The 21,690-nt window shown below is 41.4% G+C and overlaps 1 protein-coding gene across 1 annotated transcript; it reads right to left on the reverse strand.

Moving 5' to 3' along the window:
• Positions 1-878: 878 nt before the first annotated feature.
• Positions 879-20,431, reverse strand: clec19a (C-type lectin domain containing 19A). The gene is made up of 6 exons (XM_071537320.1): positions 20,239-20,431; positions 12,580-12,618; positions 11,366-11,543; positions 7,531-7,624; positions 1,066-1,198; positions 879-955 (listed from the first exon to the last, which is right to left on the reverse strand). Exons 1-6 carry the CDS (start codon positions 20,429-20,431, stop codon positions 879-881), a joined length of 714 nt encoding a protein of 237 aa, XP_071393421.1.
• Between the last annotated feature and the right edge of the window lie 1,259 nt (positions 20,432-21,690).

The following is a 21,690-nucleotide window of genomic DNA, read 5'->3' on the forward strand; positions in this document are numbered from 1 at the left end:
ATGGTATATGGTAACTGTATAGTACAGTTCAATTTTTTTGGTACCACAGTATTTTTATAGTACCAGTATACCCTGCAACCCTACCATGTGCCGTTGATTCACAAAAATAGACTATTTAAAGAGTACCCAGTTTGAGCTCCTCTCTGCCTACTGTGTGATTTTACACAATGCAACAATGTGGGTTTGGGGTTGGTCTGGGTTTGGTGACAAGAGGAACAGGACGATGTGTTCGTGGGCATGTGCACGTGCTCATAGGCATTTTTTTTTACCATATGACGTATCTCAGGACAATTGTCCTTAAACATCTCCAACTGAACACTGGCTGTTCATTTTTACTGATGAAGGGCACACTGAGCCAGGTTTAGTGAGATAAATATGGCACAGGGACATCTGGGCTCAAATGGTGACAGTATGACCAGTGTTGTTGTATTTTATATCTACATAGTACTAAATACCATTTAACAACTCCAGGTAACAAACTAACAATGTTTTAGTGTGGAGTTACTCTTTAATCCAAAATAACTCCTGGAATGCATTGAACATCACAGCTTGATGATATCTAACAGTGGATGAGGATCTGAGTGGGGAGTTTTCTTTTAACTTGGGTTTTTGCTCCTCGAAACCACATCCACTGGGTTTGTTTCTGTTTTGGAGAGAATTTTGATTTGGTTCAGCTCACATTTTCACAGCTGAGACCAGCTCTACATCCTAATCACAGCCATGCCATTCCCACACATCGAAACATTTATCTACATGTAATCTTAAAGAAAACCATTAAAACAATGTACATCAGTGTGACAACACCAATGATCTACAGTATGTGTAGCCAGCAGCAAGCCAATGCTGTTGTACTGTGGTGAAAGGAAGCAGGAAGATAGTTAGGTCTCCAACGTCGGGATCTTGCAGACAAAGGGAAACGCCTTGTCACAACTGTTGTCATTCCAGGACCTCAGCGCTGCAACACACACACACACACACACACTGGGTCACGGCTCATTAGATGAGTAGAAAAGCGCTAATGTGGTGTGCATACACAATGTGTGTGTGTGAGTGTGTGTGTCTCACCACTGTTGTGTCTGAACCAGATCTCGACACAGTCCTCATCCTGTGGGATGCGGTGGATGCCATCGTCCGGCTGGTTGCCGTCCCAATAACTGTATTCATAGTTACTGCCATCTGTCCATTCTAAAGCGCCCTCCTGTAGACAACACAGGGAGGACAGCAAGGCAAATTATTAAAAACAAAAAGCTAATTTCCAATGAATGATAACATCTAATCTAAACACTACAATTGGCATCCTTTGCTACATCCTTTGTTGTCCTTACAAAGCAGATTTCCCTAATAACTGGTCCAGTATATCTCCTTCAGGTAGACCCTTATAGATCCTGAGATTGGTGTTGTATTCTTTTGAGATGCACTAGCAGGCCGAAACGTTGCATTAAAATATCATGCAAGTGTAGACAGTTCAATTCTCATTAAGCTTGAAGTTTCGATTTAACACTTTGAACCAAGCCTTATTCTGTTGGTGCAGAACAGCTGCAGAATACGCCATGTTCTTTCGCACTATAGCTGCCTCTAGTGGGTGGAATGATCCAGCTCTGTGCACTCTTTTCCGGAGAGGGCTTCGTGAGGAGGTTCACACAGAGCTGGCATGTAGGGATGATGACCTGACCCTGGATGCTCTTATCAATGCATCCATTTGTCTAGATAACCTACTGTGTGAACGCCAACGACCACCACGTCTCTCTCTCCAGCAGCTCCAGCTCAACTAGACCCTGAACCTGAGCCCATGGAGGTGGGCTTCACTCGTCTCTCTGCTGCTGAGCGCCGCCGCCGAATACAACTGGGCCTATGTCAGTGCTGTGGCGTAGATGACCTAGATCACTGCCCTGTGTGTCCTAAACCTACCATCAGCAGGAGGGGAACAGCCCAGGATCCCTCAGCTCCTACTTCTCGGGTGAGTGTCCCTCCTTCCTCCTTATCCATTAAACCTTTTTTGGTTCCTATTACTCTCCATTACTGCACACCTCCTTTGATTTCCATAGCCCTGATCGACTCCTGGAGCTGCAGGGAATTTCATTGATGAGGACCTTGTCAACTCACTGCACATTCCCATTCATCCTATCACCTTACCAGTCCCTGTCCATGCTATAGAAGGTAGACCAGTGGGAGTCGGCACTGTCACTCACATCACTGACCCCATCACCTTCACCGTGGGAGCAGTTCACAAAGAGAACTTTCCCCTTCTAGTCATCCATGCACCGATTCACCAAGTCGTTCTCGGGCTGCCATGGCTCCAACTACACAACCCCACTATTTCATGGACAGACATGGAAATTACTGCCTGGTCACCCTACTGCCATAAGACCTGTCTCCAACTGCCCTGTGATTCCACTTCCAAAGTCCATCAGTTGCCTGCCAGCCAAAGGTTCCAGAGGTTTACCAGGACCTCAGTGAGGTATTCTCCAAATCCAAAGCCACCTGTTTCCCTCCTTATCGCCCCTGGGATTGCGCCATTGACTTACTAGCTGGCGGTGCTCCACCACACAGCCACATCTATCCTCTATCCGAGGCAGAGACTCAGGCTATGGAGGAGTATATCAAGGAGGCTCGTGTTGCTTGCATGACTATATGTACCGAAATGGTGTTTGTTGTTGCTGTATTGTTGTGCTGATGTTTTGCTGTTTCCTGTTGCTTTGCATGGCTTGTGTTCTGCCTTGAGAGTTCTTGTTTTGTTGCTTGTCTCTATGGCGTCTTGTTGTCTTTGTTCTGTACATTTTTATCATTTTATAGGTTTTAAAACATCTCGCCAAAAGGACTACAGTTGAAAATTAGCCAGCTGGCTAACACTGGCACATTTACAGAAATGTTGATTAATGTGTGTTGTCCTTATAAATAAATAAACAAACAAACAAACAAACTCTGGGGATCACGCTTTTTCATCAAGCTGGATCTTCGGAGTGCCTACAGCCTACATCTGGGAAAGGGATGAGTGGAAGACTGCCTTCAGTACTACATCTGGCCGCTATGAGTACCTTGTGATGCCGTTCGGATTTTTGAACGCCCCCTCAGTCTTCCAGGCGTTCGTGAATGATGTGTTTCGGGATATGCTCAGGCACTAGGTGGTTGTCTACATTGACGATATCCTTATCCATTCAACTGCAATGGAGGAGCACATCCAACATGTCAAGGCAGTTCTCAAGTGTCTCCTGGAGAACCAGCTCTATGTTAAGGCCGAGAAATGTCAGTTCCATCAGTCCACCATTTCATTCCTAAGTTATGTGATCAGCTCAGAGAGGGTGGAGATGGATGAGTGGAAGGTCGAAGCTGTCAAGTCATGGTCAGAGCCCAAGACTGTTAAGGGGCTACAGCAATTCCTGGGGTTTGCAAACTACTACCGCCGCTTCATCTGGGCTTTCAGTTCTGTTGCATCCCCTCTCAACGTCCTCCTTAAAGGTGATCCTCGCAAGCTAACCTGGATTGACGCTGCAGCCTCTGCTTTTCAGAAGCTCAAGCTCTGGTTTACTTCAGCACCGTTGCTAAAGCATCCAGATCCCACACAGCCATTTGTCATCGAGGTGGATGCTTCCGAAGTAGGTGTAGGGGCAATCCTCTCCCAGAGACATGGTGACCCACAGAGACTGTTTCCTTGTGCCTACTTTTCCAGGAAGTTGACTCCTGCAGAGTGGAACTACGATGTGGGTGACAAGGAGCTCCTGGCAATGAAGTTAGCTTTAGAGGAGTGGAGGCATTGGCTGGAAGGAGCCTGGCAACCTTGGTCCAGGATGCCAATAAATATGTAAAGTCGTGTTCCATTTGTGCCATGTTCAGGTCCCCTTGTCATGCTCCAGCTGGTAAAGTGCACCCTCTCCCTGTGCCTCAGCAACCTTGGATTCACTTATCCATTGATTTTGTAACTGATCTCCCCTCAAATGGTTGTACCACCATTCTAGTGGTGGTGGACAGATTCTCAAAGTCATGTCGTTGTATTCCTCTCCCCAGTCTCCCTACTGCCTTCCAGGTTGCTGATGTCCTCTTTCAGCAGATCTTCCGACACTACGGCCTTCCTGAAGACATAGTGTCAGACCGAGGCCCCCAATTCACGTCACGGGTATGGAAGGCGCGCATGGAGAAGCTGGGGGTTACGGTGAGCCTCACTTCTGGTTACCACCCTCAGGCTAATGGGCAAGTGGAGAGGACGAATCAGGAGCTTGGGAGATTCCTCCGAAGCCACTGTCAGGACTGGCAGGATGAATGAGCTCAGAACTCCCTCCGCCACTCCTCTACTGGCCTGACTCCTTTCCAGTGTGTCTTTGGATATCAGCCACTCTTGTTTCCATGGAATCCAAGCCACACTGACGCTCCTGCAGTGGATGACTGGTTTCGTCGCTCCAAACAGGTTTGGAATGCAGCCCATTTTCAGCTACGGCGGGCCATCCGGCGTCAGAAGGTGCAGGTGGATCGGCATCAAAGTGAGGCCCTCATCTACACGCCAGGTGACAGAGTCTGGCTCTCCACCAAGAACATCAGTCTTCGCCTGCCTTGTAGGAAACTGAGCCCCCGGTTTATGGGTCTCTTCAAGGTCCTCCAGAGGATCAACGTGGTAACATATAAACTTGCACTGCCCAGTCATTACCGGCTTTCACCCTCTTTTCATGTGTCCCTGCTCAGGCCAGTGGTTCCTGGTCCCCTGGCTGATGCGGTTCCCCGCAACACTCCTCCAACTCCACTGGATATAGATGGCTCTCCAGCTTACGCGGTCAGGACCCTCCTGGATTCCCAACGTCACAGGGGCCACTCAGTAGCTGGTGGACTGGGAGGGGTATGGCCCTGAGGAACGCTCTTGCCTCAGGGCCCTGCATATGACATCCTGGACTGATTCGGGACTTCCACCTGCGCCGCCCAGATCGGCCTGCTCCACGCCCTCGGGGGAGTCCCTCAGGCCAACGTCGTCCTGCGGCCAGGACCACTACAACTACAACCTATCAGCATTCAGCTTCACCAGTCTACTAATCATCCACACCTGTTTCTCACCATCAAGAACTGATTGAACCCCTTTATATTTCCCCTTGTTTCAGCTTCTCCTTGGGTAGTATTGCACTAGGTTCTGTCGTGTTATTGCTGTACCTCATTTCTCATTTCAATTCTCATTAAGCTTGTGAAGTTTTGATTTAACACTTTGAACCAAGTCTTATTCTGTTGTCATACCTGCACATGCATCCTGACTATGGAGAGTTCATTACAGTTTGAGTGATCTCTCAAGTGATCTCTGGGAAGTGCAGTGCAAAAACACTACAGCAGTGACCACTTAGCACCAAAGATAGAGACAAAATAGAAAAAACACCACAACAATGAGCACTTAGCACCAAAGATGGACACAAAATAAAAAAAAAACTCAAAACCTAACTGTTTTCATTGTCATATACCCTAACCCTGTCTAGTTTGGGACCAGCATAGTCTCTTCTCCTACCTTAGTTTAAACAGCATTAATAGAGGCAATTCTAGAGTCTGATGGGGCCCCAGGCAGAAAATCCCATGGGGTCCTTCTGACCGACTTTAGTTGCCATTACATTCCCCAGAGCACCTATTAAACAAGGACGCTGTCGGGGGCCGACAAGGGTATATCCCCAAAATTCGCCAATCCTCGAAGGCCCCATTAAGTCAAATGTAATAAAAAGCCATTCAATAAGACTCCAGGGTTAATCTTCCCAATTATATTGGTTGTATGTCCCAACTATTTTTTGTTTATTTATATATATTATATATTATTTATTATTTATTTATTTTCCTTCTGCGCTAATCTTCATAATAATAAAGCTTGCATGCCATAACTATTTTTATATCACAAATCAATAAAGTTAACGAGTTAATTATATTATTATTACTCCTAAACACTCCAAAATGAATGGATGTAATCCTCTAGGGATTGCCTCCCCAATAATAAAGGGTATGTACCTTAACTATTTTTTAACACTCAATAATAAATTAACTCAATAACAAATTAACTATTTTATTAATAATTATCATCAAAAGTTCAACCTTCATACAAATCTCCCCAATGGCCTGAACAATTATCTTTGGAAATTTCAATACAATGTAGCCTAATGCACCATTGGTGAGGATATGGGTTATATAATATAATATAATAATAACCATAAACAAATTAAAATCAATAGAGTTCTTCATCTAGGGGTCATCAATGTCCATACCAAATTTGAAAAGATTCTTATAAAAACTGTTTAAGTTATCACGTTCACATGGAGGATCTGCGGCGGACACTGTGGTTTTGATGTGTTTATGATTATTATAACTATTATTAACTGATTAAATTCATGTCCATGCTATTTGTGTTTTGGAGTAATAATAATATAATTAACTGGTTAACTTTATTAATTTGTGATATAAAAATCGTTGCGGCATGCAAGCTTTATTATTATGAAAATTAGCTCAGAAGGAAAAAGGTTATTATTTGGTGAAATAAAAATAGTTGGGACATCCAACCAATATAATTGGGAAGATTAACCCTGGAGTCTTATTGTGTGATCATTGAATGGCTTTTTATTACATTTGACTTAATGGGGCCTTCAAGGATTGGGGAATTTCAGGGATGTACCCTTGCTCTCGGCCCATAGCGTCCTTGTTTATTTATATTATCCTATCATCTTTTTTTTTTTTGTTCAAATTAATATTCCATTTGATTAAGTTTACTTTAATTTACTTTTAATCAGTTTCACGAGCCGTTTCACAAACCTTACCAAAGCTTCAACTATTTATTTACATTAGATTTTAATTAGTCTTTAATTAATTTCAAGGTTTATATGTTTAGATTTGGAGGCAAAGCCAGCTGACACCCAGCGGGCTCTTTGTCAGGCTAAACCAAAAACAAAAAACGATTTCTGTCTAGACAGCATTAGTCAACTGCCTCGCCAACTCCTAAAACAAATGTTAGCTAGGCTACACATTACATGACATCATGTATCTTTGCTAACTAACTTTTTGGCTTACTATTTTAATCATCATTTATCATCATTGGTCATTATCTGCTCCACTTACCGCTGTCCTGCTTTCTTTTCTCTTTCTTTTTTTAACAATTTCTGATAATTCCTCTTAATTTTGCGTGGTAAAATAAATCAATCAGTTATCCAAACAAACTTGTGCTGCGCTGAGCAGCTGTGCTGGGCACAGAGACATGAATAACATGGGGCCCCTTTAGGGAGGTTTCCTAGTACTGATTGTCGCTGCAACGGTACCGTAGTTTAGGGGAGTTCCCACATTTTGAGACATTGCTGTGGACTGAAGTGAGTCAGCCCTTGGGGGCCCCCTCATGCTGGATTGCTTTATGGCACAAAGACAGATCACTTTACAGCTCAAAACAGGAAGAGGGCGCTGTTCTTCCAGTGCAAACAGAGCTAAAGCGTTCAGAGTTCCTGGCGTTAGCAGATGGTGGAAAGAAAGTGAAAGGCTTCCAACATGTTTATCCTCTTCAGTAACACCAAAGACTGGAGAATGGTGTGTTTGTGTGTGTGTTACCTGTCTCCTGTCATGCAGGCCTACCCAGATGTCGGTGGGGATTCCAGGTACACGGCTGTTAACCAGGTCATACACAAATACATTCTCCTGCCAGCTGAGGATGGAGGGGGGCAGAGAGAGAAAGAGAGACAGGAAGAGAGAAAGAAACAGAGAGACAAGAGAGAAAAGAGAGAGACAGAGAAACAGACACTCTTATACAGAGAAACCTACAAAAAGTACAACAGCAGAGAAGAAGATCATCTTCATCTATTGCCAACATTGCAAGTAGCCAAATATTAAACTCAGCAAAGAAACAAATGGCAATTCTAAGACAGTAGAGTGAGTAAAAACATTCCTGTATCATCTGTAGTATTCACATATCAATTTCAATTTTCAGTTTCAACTTACGTTATTAGCATAACATCTGTGTTGCCAAAGCATATAGAGCAGAAAATAAACCAATATAGGAAAAAAAAGAGAGACATCAGGCAATAACAATAGAAGTAATGTATAAAAAAGTGAATGTAAGGTAATCATCATCAGTCAAGAAAACACAGTGAATTATGTGTCTATAATATAGTAGGCCTACTATGTACAATATATACCGTAGGTTGTACATGTAGGATGTACATTCTAGGATGTGAGAAATGCTATATGCATGTTGCAATATTATACAGCACACATATATAACAATTAAGTACCTAAATGTAGGTTAAAACGACATGTTTCTTCATATCTTCAACAAAGCAATAGAGGGCTTTCAGGTGACGTAAAACACCCTCTGGTGGCCATATTGGAGCTCCACAGCTCTTGGTAGCAGTAGCTGTCAAGGGCTGATTGCATTTCTTTTTTTTTTTTGTAAACAATGTTTATTAGTTTTCTTTATAAGAACAAATGACAAGAACAAACAATGTTCCTTCCTCCTCCCCCACCCCACCTCCCCAGACCCTTCCAAACAACAACAAGACATTACACTAGCTGATTGCATTTCTAAACTTACAACTCAGCCGTCTCAGCAAAATTCGATAAGATAAGATAGCACTTTATTAATCCTCTTGGGGAAATTCAGGTGCCACAGCAGCAACTGGCAGACAGTACCAAGGAAAACAAGTACAATAAGTACGATAAGATAATAAAAAAGAAAAGGTACTAAGATAAAACAATAGAGGAAATGTACATAATATAGAGCTGGTTAGTGGCCGTCCTGGTGCCTAAGTGGGCTAAAGCACATACCATGTGACCACGACATCTTGGATCGAATCTGGCTTATGACCTTTGTCACATATCCTCCCCTCTTTCTCCAAAACTTCCCTGTCTCTCCCCACTTTCCACTACCTAATAAGGCCAAAAAAATATAGCTGGCTAGTCACGTGCTAATCCTGATGTCATCAAGGTTCTGGAAGTGTTTTGGACATTCATTTGTTGTACCCAGATTTTAAAATAGCTGGTGCCATATGGTTCCACTTATTCAATTGATCAGCAATCACACTATAAGTATGATGGATAACAATAGTGTTCTTGCAGAAGCAAGCACACTAATAATACTAATAAAGAATACTAATAATAAAGAAGTTGAACATGAGGCGCAACCACTGATGACAGCAATTGCATAATGGAGCCTTGCTTCACCCGTAGACGATAACAAGCCTACTTGATACTTGATATCGGTTGTAATCAACAATAGAATGAAGTTGGATGGGTGGTTAACATTGGGAAAATCACTTGTTGAATCATGGAACCACGTGACTAGCCAGCTGTATAGACATGGCAAATTTCTGTGCTGGTTTTGACTGGGAAATGATCATTTCATCACTGTTACATCCAATTTTGTGCTTAGAGAATGTCAGTTTGCTCACAAGCAGTCTTAGTTACTTGTCTGCTAACCATCACTGTTTTGTGAACACATCTGATTTGAACACTAGCTAATGTATCTAGAGGAAGCTAATTTTAGGATCATTATTTAAGATTAACTTGTCTAGTTAAGTAGCTAACAAAGCCAAAACATAACAGTTCATTCAGGTTAACTGAGCTGTGTTTTGGAGTAGAGACTAGGGCGAAAGACAAGTTTACTCTGTTACAGTAATCTCCATTTGGAAACAAATGTACCTTATCAGACTACACTTTTACTTATAACATTACTGAATGGCTCTACAGCCACACCACCACAGTCTTTCTCAGGTATCTCTCTTTTTCTAGCCTGTTATATTAGCTATTAGGCTATGCAGTACAAATAAAATGTATTATTACCTCCGCCAAGGAGGTTATGTTTTCAGTGCCGTTTGTTTGTTTGTTTGTCTGTTTGTTTGTCTTTTAGCAGGATTATGGAAAAACTACTGGCCTGATTTTCATGAAAGATTTTCATGGAAGGGTGTAGCATGGGCCAAGGAAGAACCCATTAAATTTTGGAGCGGATCCGGATCTGACTCACGAACAAGCAATAATAGCAGGAACCTTGGCGGAGGTCTGCGCTCTCCAAGTGCCCTTCTAGTTATTATTTTATTATTATTTGCACTCAGCCAATTCTCTAATGGACCTCCCCTTGGCTAATAATAAGGAGGTATTAGGGACAAAAATAAAGGATTATATTTTGAAACTACCTTTTCCAGTGCTGGATGTTGGTTTTCTAGGTAGAAGCACCAGCTGATGGATTCCCTGTCCTCTAACTAGTCTGTGTGAGTTGTCTCTCATCCATCAACTGTTAGGTTCAACATAGAGATTAAATGTGCCAATCCCCTTTTTCACTCGCCCTAGTCACAGAAGTTAAGTTCCCATTAATTTCTACATAGACATTTCAGACAATAATAATAAGACAGTTTGCCATAGTAGTAATAATTGCTCAGCTAACCTAGCTGTCTCATTGTTAACACATCTGATTTGCCCACTATACTAACTAGCATATTAACATTAACATCAGTGGCTTTACTTAGTTTGCCTAACCTTTTGGACTTGTGAGTTTACCTAGTCACAGTAACCTCCAATTGGAAACAAACAGTGGTGGAAGAAGTACTCAGAACTTTTACTTAAGTAAGAGTAGAAATACCACAGTATAAAAATACTCTGTTACAAGTAAAAGTCCTGCATTCAAAATGTTACTTAAGTAAAAGTACAAAAGTATTAGCATCAAAATGTACTTAAAGCAACAAAAGTAAAAGTACTCATTTTGCAGAATGGCCCATTTCAGAATAATACAGTATATATATTATTGAATTATAATTATTGACGCATTAATGTGTAAGCATCACTTTAATGTTGCAGCTGGAAAAGGTGGGGCTGATTTCCACTACTTTATATACTGCTGGGTAGTTTACAGTAATCTATAATAATACATCAGAATTTATTAGTTGATTATATTTTGTATTAATAATCTCAATCTGCAAAGTAACTAGTAACTTAAGTTATCAAATAAAGGAAGTGGAGTAAAAAGTACAATATTTCCCTCTGAAATGTAGTGGAGTAGAAGTATAAAGTAGCATAAAATGGTAATACTCAAGTAAAGTACAAGTACCTCAAAATTGTACTTAAGTACAGTTAAGTACAGTATTCGAGTAAATATACTTAGTTACTTTCCACCTCTGGAAACAAATGTACCTTATCGGACTATTCAGTTTTACTTATAAAGTTACTGAATGGATCTACAGCCACACCACAATAATCTTTTACACATATCTCTTTAGCGTGGTTGTTATGTATTTACACATTATTAACTTATTAACTTATTAACAGCCTATTCTCCAACAGACAGAATCAGCTGTGGTTGTCAAGAGATTTATGATGCAACTGCAAAGCCTCTAGTGTGTGTGTGTGTGTGTGTGTGCATGTGTGCGTGTGTGTGCGCGTGTGCGTGTGTGTGACTGACCTGTGTATAGAGGTGAGTTTGGCGGATTTAAGGCCGTTGGAGAACTCAGAGCAGTACAGGTCCGCCTCTGCCCAGGTCCGGTTGAGGGGGAAGAAGCGATAGCAGTTCCCTTCAAACTGGGTCCAGAAGAGAGGACAGGAGGCTGGGGGAGACGAATCTGGCAGCTGGAGGGGAAGACCTGGACGAGGAAGATGATGAGGAGGAAGAGGAGAAAAAAGAATGCGGGGAGTGGGGAATGAAACGGGAGGAGAGTGGAGATTTTTCTCTGAAACTTGACCATTTCTGAAAAATGATTGAGATGAATACTCATTGTGTACATCAGGTGCCTCATGCAGTGTAAATGCTGGTACTCTTTTATAGAACAAATGACTCTGCTTAAGTTATTTTCCACAGCCTCTCTTAAAGAAATCTCAACCACAAAGCAGATATGGTGCATATTTCTCAAAAACCTTTCCAAAGTCTCAGCAGTGACTTCTCTAAATCCATATTCTAGCTCCTAGCTCCTAACCAAAGCCATATTTTCAATGAGAGCAATAAGAATGGAAGGCAAAACTCCTTGTAAAGCTAAAACTGAAGTATGCCGGTAGCTATCAAATGCACTCCAGATGAAAACTTTTCCCAAGCATTCACCTGGACTTTTAAACTTTTAAATACTGCCAGCCACATTCCAAATGATCGACACACTGAACAAAAATAGTTTCACATGTGGTCTTCAGGTAGCTGGATAAGTAAAACATACACACACAAAAACATGAAGTGACAATTTGATTAATTTAAACTGGTTGTGAAATGTGTAAATATTCATTATATTTTAGTCATCTGAAAAGTATGAAGCTATCTGGGATTCAATTATCAAATGACAGGCATCAAAATAAAACATCTAAACTCTCTAACTACACAGACAATACAGCAGGGAAAAGACAATTTTGAGTTATCTGGAATTCAATAAACATGTAATCTGGAATTCAATAACCTACTTATTAAATGTGCGTATTTGAGATCCAACAATACACTGAGCCCAGCATCAAAATCCAACATCCAAACTCTCTATTTATACAGACTGTTTTTCCCAGTAGTCTCCAGCTTTGCCTGTTCCAGTTGTTGCCCTGCTCCCTCCAGCCTGGCAGGCCAGAGACAGAGCTCGTTGTCTGGTTGGACTTCCAGCTCTTCCCCATAGCTCATCAGTGGTGAAGAGCCAGGAGATCAGTACTCACCGTGAGTAATCTTGATGTTGGTGGAGGGTAGAGCTTGGACTGGGAGAACCCAGAGAAGCAGAGCCAAGCACAACTCCCTACAGAGCATCTTCAACTGCTGCACACACTGACGCTGAGATACACTGTGGGCAGATAGGGGAGTGTGTTCAGAAAGAGGGGGTGTGTGTGTTTGGCTAGAGCGAATGGTTTGTGTGTGTGTGAGAGAGAGAGAGAGAGAGAGGGAGAGAGTTGAGAAAGACTCTTCAACCCCTTGTTTTTCCTGTCCTTCCCATCACAGCTGAGAATAACTGAGAGATAAAGAGAATGGGTGGGAGACAGAGAAAGAAACCCACACCCATTTCCACACTTACAGCTCTTAAGAAGGCGTGTTTTGACACACAATGTTGGACATAATATGTTATTCCAAAACATAAGCCAGAAAGTATGAAGCAGTGTCAATCCACCCCTGGACAATAGTCAGCCTTCACTCACTGTAGACAAATGTCAGCAGACAGATGTTGACTGTAACCACCACTCCTCCCATCAGCCGTTCTTAACCGATTGAGTCCAGTCAGATATTAGTATTTCTGTTATGTGGGGAGCCAGTTATAGTTTAAAGCTGTACTAGGTACGAATTTTAAGCAAAAATCCAGCAGTCTTATCACAGAGTTGGGCTGCAACAGAGAAGAATATCCCATCCAGATGCTGTAGAATCATCTTATTTTCCCAGATTAAATTCTGGTGTCGGTATGGTATCTTCTCTACACAGGGATTGAAACTTAAGGGTGAAATCCAAGAGTATCTCCTAAACAGCAGCGAGCAAAGCGCTCTGTCCAGAGAAAGCTGAACTCACCAACCTCATATCTTAAGCCTCTCTCGTCCCTTTGGTATAAAGCGTCACATACCAGTTTACTGACGTCACCTTACAGGATTTCTGGGTATTGAAGTCTTCAGTATCCAAACAGTTACCTCTCACTGCCATTTGGGGGAATTCTCACTTTCATCATTAGTTTGACTGCTGTGATATTCAGTTAAAAATGTTGACAAATAACATCTTTCCAAACCACTAGTTCTAATCAGCTGGTTGGTTTTCAACAGTAAGAAAAGCATGAGAACACACGCCGATTCAACTTATTCCTCAAATTTAAAATTGTATTACATTATCTTTACATACAATAATTCCCCAGTTGTAGTCACTATAATTTTAATTAATGTTATTGTAATTTAAATGAAAGTATATTAAACAACAGTCAGTTGAACTTGCTATGATAGAGTAGAAAAATTTGACTTTCTATACAGCTTCCCATAAGGTCCTCTTTTGTTGTACTGAATGACTTTCAGTGTAAATTTCTGTTTTAAAGAGCTCATTGGTTTGTCAAGCTGATAGGAAACAGCCTCTTAACTGCTTGAACGACCCCAGCAGACAACCTCTGTGGGGTCAGAGGTCAAGTCCCTGGCTAACAGATTGACCTCCTTATCCACAGTGGCCTTCACTCCACGTTCCTAAACCACTTCTATCCTAAAACTGGTTTTCAAGATCCCCCCCCCCCATTCAGGAATCCACTTTGGAAGCACACACAGTATAGTGTGCATCTCATATGATTACATAAAAATGAATACATACCTGTCACATTTCAATGGGAAATATGTTTCTGAGAAACAAGCTATGAATGGAATATAAAGGTAGTACAAGCTGTGAGTTAATTTTCCTGAGTCAACTGAGAAACAAATATCCTGCTCCTGCAACGGGGGCTGGGATTTCTTGAGGCATAATGAAAAAGTTTTGTTTTGATTGGTGTTTTATTTCTGTTTCTTGTCTGAATCCTGCTGTTGTCATAGATTAGTGAGACCCTACTGAAATATGTTGTTATGAACCTATCTGGGTATTTTTCCCTCAACCAAGCTGTGTGTGGTGTTAGGATTACATAAAACACATTATGTCTGGCATTTATTCTGGCAGGAACCTCTATGGCATTTTCTAAATTAATCAACAAGCTAATAATTTAATTAAAAAGAAAGTTCCTTCAAGCCTAATTATGTCAGATGTGATCAGCCCCCCTCCGTGTGTGTGTGTGTGCGTGTGTGTGTGTGTGTGTGTGTGTGTGTGTGTCATATCTAGCCACAACAGTATCCAGAGTACCTCCCAGCTCTACTCCTTTAAATTGAACAGGTTCTCTGTCTTTCTGAAGGTTGACTTAAATTAAATCTATTCCAGACTGACTACCTGATCGAAACTGTATTCACTTCCAGCCAATTCACTTGAATATTCCAAATTCATGATGTGATCACACCTACAATTGGTTTTCTTTGGTCTGAACCAGTGGAAAAGTTGACTTTGTTGCATTTTTGTATTTGGTTTGTTGAGGTTCAGACTAATGCCTAATTACAACCGAACCAGGGCTTGTAAACAAAAATCACATGACTCACAAGTAGCTAAGTAGTAAGTAGATAAAACAAATCCAATTCCAGTCTCTGTAACTTTAGCTAAGGATGATGGACTTGTCTGTGCTCTTTGCCATAATTGTTCATACCAGTTAAGAACACATGAAGGAGTAGTTGAATATGAACATCAGTCCAGACTTTATTTTGTTATGCTAGGCTTTCCAAGCATGAGTAACTGCTGGCTATCAGATGTCAACATCCATCTTCAAAAAAGTTTGCTTTTTCCCAATTCTCCAAAAAACAGGCTGTACTGTCACAACAGCCGGTACAGGATCATGGCCTGGAGAAAGAAGATGAAACTGGTATTGTAGTTGATAAATGTATGTCTGGAAAAAAACAATTTAATCGAATCTCTTAGTTATGGCAAAATTGTGTTGGCAAAGCAGTTATGCATTCATAGATGATGAACTTAAAGTCAGCTTTTCACCCACTGTCTCACTACAGACAGGCTGCTTGCTGCTCCCCAATACACCGTCAATATGCCTTAAAGTAGCTTGGCACAGTGAACACTGGGTGTTAGCAAAGCTCTCAGCTGATATTGCATGAAATTAAAACGTTATTGCATCTATCAACACTGTTGACATCATGTCAAATAAACAGTATGTATATATGTATGATGTAGTATGATACTGTATATGATGGTATGTAAAGCCCTTTGAGACTTGACTGTGATAAAGAGCTATATAAATAAACATGTCACTCGGAGTCACTCAGAGCATTGCGCATGGTAATGACGTCTCATAACCCACAAGCACCATAAGATAATACATATATTTTTTCCCCACGGCCATTCCTTAGTTTATTGATCCCCATGATTTAGGTCAGCGCATCAGTATGTCACAGTGTTATGAGCAACGAGATGTGGATTTCTATCTCCTCTGTGTGGTTAGGAACGCGGACAGGCTCCTCATGGGGGGTGTATATATTCCCATATGTGGTGACGTCGAGGTCTCGACTTAAAGAGAACATTGGGGCTGTGATATAGCCCTGGTTCTCTGAGGGAGAGAACGAGACGTCGCCACAGAGGGCCTCGCCCTGTCCGGTGCCTCAGTGTGTTCTGGCCACCATGAATTAAGGGTGAATGAGGTGTTAACACTTTCACATCATATATATATGCTCGGTTGACGAGGGATGATTCACAGCTCAATCAGCCATTCTGGCGTGGTTCTGGAGAACTTCGGAGCAAAGTGACTCAGGAAGGCGTATCCCAAATGTGGTGACGTCTCGTTCTCTCCCTCAGAGAACCACGGCTATATCACAGCCCCAACATTTTGTCTGGTAGGTGAATACAGTGTTGTCATATCACCACCTCCTCTTTTTCTGCACGATTGCCTTCATTAGGGGCTGGCAGCAGCTCCGCTGCTGGTCCCTATTGTGTTTGTATGTATTATTAGGGGTCCAAGCACCGCTGGAACCCTATTACTTTTGCTTTTGAGTTGGCAGATAGGTCCAAAGAACAACAAAAACGTCAATTGGCCTCATGGTGGCACTACAACAAGCAACTTTACGTTTTGGCCTACAACTTCTGAACCGTAAGTCGTAGTCTGAGTCCAACTCACACATTACTTTCAATGTCCGCCATATGGAATTTTCTGCCATTCTGAATTGTTTCCAAATCAGTTTTTTCGCTGCTCCTCCTAGGCCGTTCATCTGATTCACACAAAACTTGGTGTGAAGCATCTTGGGACTGTACTCTTTCAAACTTCTATTTGCATAATTGATTGCCCAAATGGGTTGGCTTTTATCATCCGATAAACTTTTAACGAAACATGCGCTAACACAAAATTGGCCACAGGTCCTTGACCATTCAGCTAATCAAGCTAAAATGTATAACACGTTGAGGAGTTTTGCTTGAGCACGCCCCCAAAAGCATTTGGGTTCCATCACTAGTGGGCACTACAAATGCAAAAAGTTTATGAAACTGTGTTTGTATGTACTGTATGTGTTTGTATGTATTATTATTATTTCTGGTCAGATTCTTCTTCTTATTATTCCCCTGTGGTACTGGCTTTAGCTCAACGCCTGATTGGTATACATTTTTCGCACAATTTGGTGCACACATAGCACACCCCGGTAAGCAGGTGTCCAAACGCTTTAGTAGTACTTCGGCCACAGGGGGCGCTATAACATGCAGTGAAACTTAAACGGTCAGCCCTGGCCCCGGTTGACCTAGACACTTGACACTTGGTATATAGCTGTCGTAAAGGAGTGTTATAGGAGAAGATTTAGATCAGAACCCTGTAACAAGTCTTTATAGAGGTGGAGAAATAACAGGAGAGAGTGAAATTACTACAGTGCTTACAGTGCAGTGATACCAAACTGTATGTTACCCCCATCTGTAAAGTGAAATGAATACATCTGGAAGGTGTATAGTTCTCTAAACACATATCTACATGCCTAGTTACCTCTGTTCATATGTATGGCCTCCTGAGGCAATGCACTTCCCAGAGATCAAACAGTGTGGCCAGTACTGTGACGTCTTTTTCCTTGGATTTTCTGTCGATGAAATTTGGGTTTCTGTAGGTGGCGCTCTTTTCTGTCTCAGCCATGGCAGCTATCGCTGCTCATGAAACCATCACTTTGGGAAACACTAGGTCTGAATGACCTTAGCTGGTCATTGTCTACTTCTCAGCCATCCACCAGCCTAATGCATTCCTCTACCTCTATCTCACACACACACACACACACACACACACACACACACACACAGTGGTGTTAAGAGGTGTTTTTTCCTGGAGCCAGAGGGGCTACATTCCTGTGTTGGTGTCTAGTCAGTGGGGTCAAACAGAGGATGAATGACATCCATCCAGTTGCTGTATAGAAGTACTGTGATATATTGTACGTGGAATGGAGGAAATTCCTTCAAGGCTTTTACTGTTTGCTGTTTTTTTATCATTATTTTGACCAAAAATTATTCATTTTGTGTCAGGTTTTCTTAAAAACTGCAACTGAACGTAAAATTTCGGTAATGGCTAAATTTTAGAATGGTACTAAAGTGGCCAAACCAGGGGATGCCAATTTTTTTTTCCAACAAAGTATAAAATCTCACCTTTGTGTGGCTTCTCCTGGTTGTTTTCATATGTTTGTTTCCGATGTCTCCGATGTCTTAGAAATGGCTGCCACTCTTGTTCTAAGCTCCTTACCTGTGCGGCGACCTGGAAAATGTCCTTTGCTGCCCCCTCTGGCCGCTGGAAAAAAACACCTGTTGCATCCTGTTTATACACATTCACCAGAGCTAACCTGTTGTTTAGGGTCCAGAGGGGGCAGCAACGAGCACGTTTATACTTTATTGCAAATACTTTCACACAATATGATCCACCCGCTTAACAGATAAGGGTTCAAGGAATTCAAAGCTTGTCAGATTGGCAAAATTCGATTTGTAAACCTTGCCCGGTACGCCTGAAATTTTCTGTTCCATCTACATGCTAGGTTTTTAATGCAGAGACCCGAGACTGACACCCCACGCAGTGATGTGTCAGTCCCAACGGGTCTAGTAGGCACCTTAAATCTCTCAAAATCAAAATCGATCAAATCTTTACATCAGTGATTCTCAACCTTTTTCATATCAAGGACCCCTAATTTAGTTCACATTAGGGCCACGGACCCCCATTTAACACGATTTTGTCTCTCGGACCCAAATCTGAGAATATTTTTTGATATGATTTTGTCCAGAATTCCATGACTATCTGTATTATAGGCAGAGAGATAACAGTGAAATATGATCAAAATAGTCTAATTCTTCTACATTCTCCATTCTCCAATTGTGTCAACTTCAACTTTAACAAAGCATCAATTTGCTGGGGACCCCCTGGAACCCCCTCAAGGACCCCTGGTGGTCCCCGGACCCCATGTTGAGAACCACTGCGTTACAACACTGAGTTCAAGCATACAAAATCATGTATGTGTAAATTCTGGAAGTCATAAATGGAAACAGGAATGTTTGCAACACTGTGTTCAAAATTATGTACACTTACTTGACATTAATTAAACCTGCAATAAGCGATTTCAGACCCTATATCCTAATCCTGAACCTACCATGTGCTATGTGATTTCCTTGAGCATAATGATATAAACCAATACCATCACACGCGGGCCGGCTGTGTTGCTGTTTTCACCTCTTTCCTAAAGCTTGTTGTCAAAATCCGGACCGACTCAAAGCTCCTCCCGGCCCATTCAGTAGCTTTTCATTTTTTTTAAAACTAGCTTGGCCCCTCCCTCGCTGTTTACAGAGTAAACCCCAAACTCAAGGTTCAAGGTTCAAGGTTTCTTATTCCTTATCATAAGCATAACAAAATAGCGAGAAGCAGGTAATGCTAGCTATGAAATTCTTTAGCCTAGAGCTAGCCACAGCAATGTAATAAGTAAACAAGGTAAACAAATGCAGTACACTAGTGCAAAATGGTAAAGTGACCATCAATAAGGAGTAATATAAAATATATAAGAACTATAGAAAATATAAAGTGACAGAGTATAATAAAATAATTAAATACAATAAAATAAAAATATGTAGCCTATGATATGTACACTTTTCAAAATATATGGCCGTATGAAATGGAGTGAAGCTGAGATGTAAATTAAAGTGCAGTTGGCTAAGTGGACAGTGTGCTACAATAGGCTACTGCAAGTATGCATGTGTTGTGTGTGTTTGGGTGTGTGTTTCCGGGGGGGCAAACTGCTACCGTTTGCCAGACGGCAGCAGTTCAAACAGTTTGTGGCTGGGGTGGCTGTGGTCTTTAAAGGAATAGTTCACCCAAAAGTGAAAATTCTGTCATCATCTACTCACCCTCGTGCCAAATGAAACACAGGTGAAATTTGTTAGTCCATATAACACACAGGGAGGTTGCCAGCACAACTTGGTAGCAGCCTTCTCCAAAACAACTGAAGTCAATGGGGACCTGTTCTTTAGAGTTCCAAAACAAAAACAGCCAAACAATCACACTGTGAATAGAAAGACCTATACACCATTATTTGGTGCAAATCAATCAGCTGTAGTTAAGATTTGCACTAAATGATGGTGTAAATATACTGTAGGTCTTTTTGGAACTCTGAAGAACTGGTCCCCACTGACTTCAGTTGTTTTGGAGAAGGCTGCTATGGAGTTGTGCTGGCAGCCTCCCTGTGTGTTATATGGACAAACTTCACCTGTGTTTCAACTGGCAGGAGGGTGAGTAGATGATGACAGAATTTTCATTTTTGGGTGAACTATTCCTTTAATAATGTTCAGGGCCTTCTCCCTACTCCTCTTGGTGTAGAGGTCCTGCACAGCTGGAAGCTCAGACTTGGTGATGTGCTGTGCTGTTTTAACCATCCTCTGTAGAGCCTTACGCTTCAGGTTGTTTTCCTGGCACCATGCTGTCAGGCCTATGACAGTGGTGTCATCAGCAAACTTGGCTATGGTGTCAAGTTTGGAGAGGGCTGAGCATGCAGCCATGAGAGGCTCCAGTGCTGAGAGTCAGAGTGAATGTATCAATGTAAAAATACTCCATTACAAGTAAAAGTCCTGCATGAAAAATCCTACTTAAGTAAAAGTACATAAGTATTAGCAGCAAAATGTAGTTAAAGTATTAAAGTAAAAGTAGTGGTTTGGTCCCTCTGACTGATATTTTATTATATATGACATCATTAGATTATTAATACTGAAGCATCAGTGTGTAAGCAGCATGTTACTGTTGTAGCTGCTGGAGGTGGAGCTAGTTTGAACTACTTTATATACAGTTAGCTAGTTTAGTCCAGTGGTTCACCAACCTAGGGGTTGGGCCCCTCCAAAGGGTCACCAGATCAATCTGAGGGGTCGTGAGATGATTAATGGAAGAGGAAAGAAGAAAAAACAAAGTTCTGATACACAAATCTGTTTTCATTTTTTGGACTTTTTCTCTAATCTTTGATTTTTGCTGAAATGTTGGATCACTGAACATTTATTGAAATGAAACCATGTGAGGTTTAGAGGGAAAAATCACTATTTGGTGGAGCTGTTAACAACTCATAGACATCTGAAATGTGACCCGACTACACACTGCTTTTTGTAAGACGTCAAAAGCCAAAAAGGTTGGAAACCACTGGTTTCATCTTTAACATTGTGTCAAATCTCCATCTGAAAAGTAACTAAAGCTGTCAAATAAATGTAGTGGAGTAGAAAGTAAAATATTTCCCTCTGAAATGTAGTGGAGTGGAAGTATAAAGTAGCATCAACTGGAAATACTCAAGTATCTCAAAACTGTACTTAACTACAGTACTTGAGTAAATGTACTTAGTTACTTTCCACCTCTGTAAATTCTGAAGTCTTAAAGTCTTTGCTCTGTGACACAGTATAAAAATGCGTGTTAACAGGTGCTTTCGGAACGCGTGTTTGATCCTCTTAACATGGGTTTCTTGCTTGTGTCTAGAGGTAATAAATGACCATGTTGAAGAGTATTTTGGAACGTGCTTTTAGCCCCAACAGCGTTCTATACATATCCCTTGAGTGTGTAGCTCCATAAAATGAAAATGAGCCCAACTCATTGAGTAAAACAAATAACCAAATTCATTTAGTTAAAACAACCTAACATTGGGGAATGTGCTATTTCAATACAACGTTTGATTACATGTTATTGAGTTATTTTTGACTCATTTATTTTGACTGAGTAATATCCATAAACCGATATATATCGCTCTAACCATAAGTACCGACCTTGTAACTTATGCCACAGCACC

Source organism: Centroberyx affinis, unplaced genomic scaffold, assembly GCF_046629955.1.
Source record: "Centroberyx affinis isolate AG114_WGS23_722 - 3 ecotype Tasmania unplaced genomic scaffold, CSIRO-AGI_Caff_v1 ptg003017l_1, whole genome shotgun sequence".
In the NCBI taxonomy this organism is placed as follows: Eukaryota; Metazoa; Chordata; class Actinopteri; order Beryciformes; family Berycidae; genus Centroberyx; species Centroberyx affinis.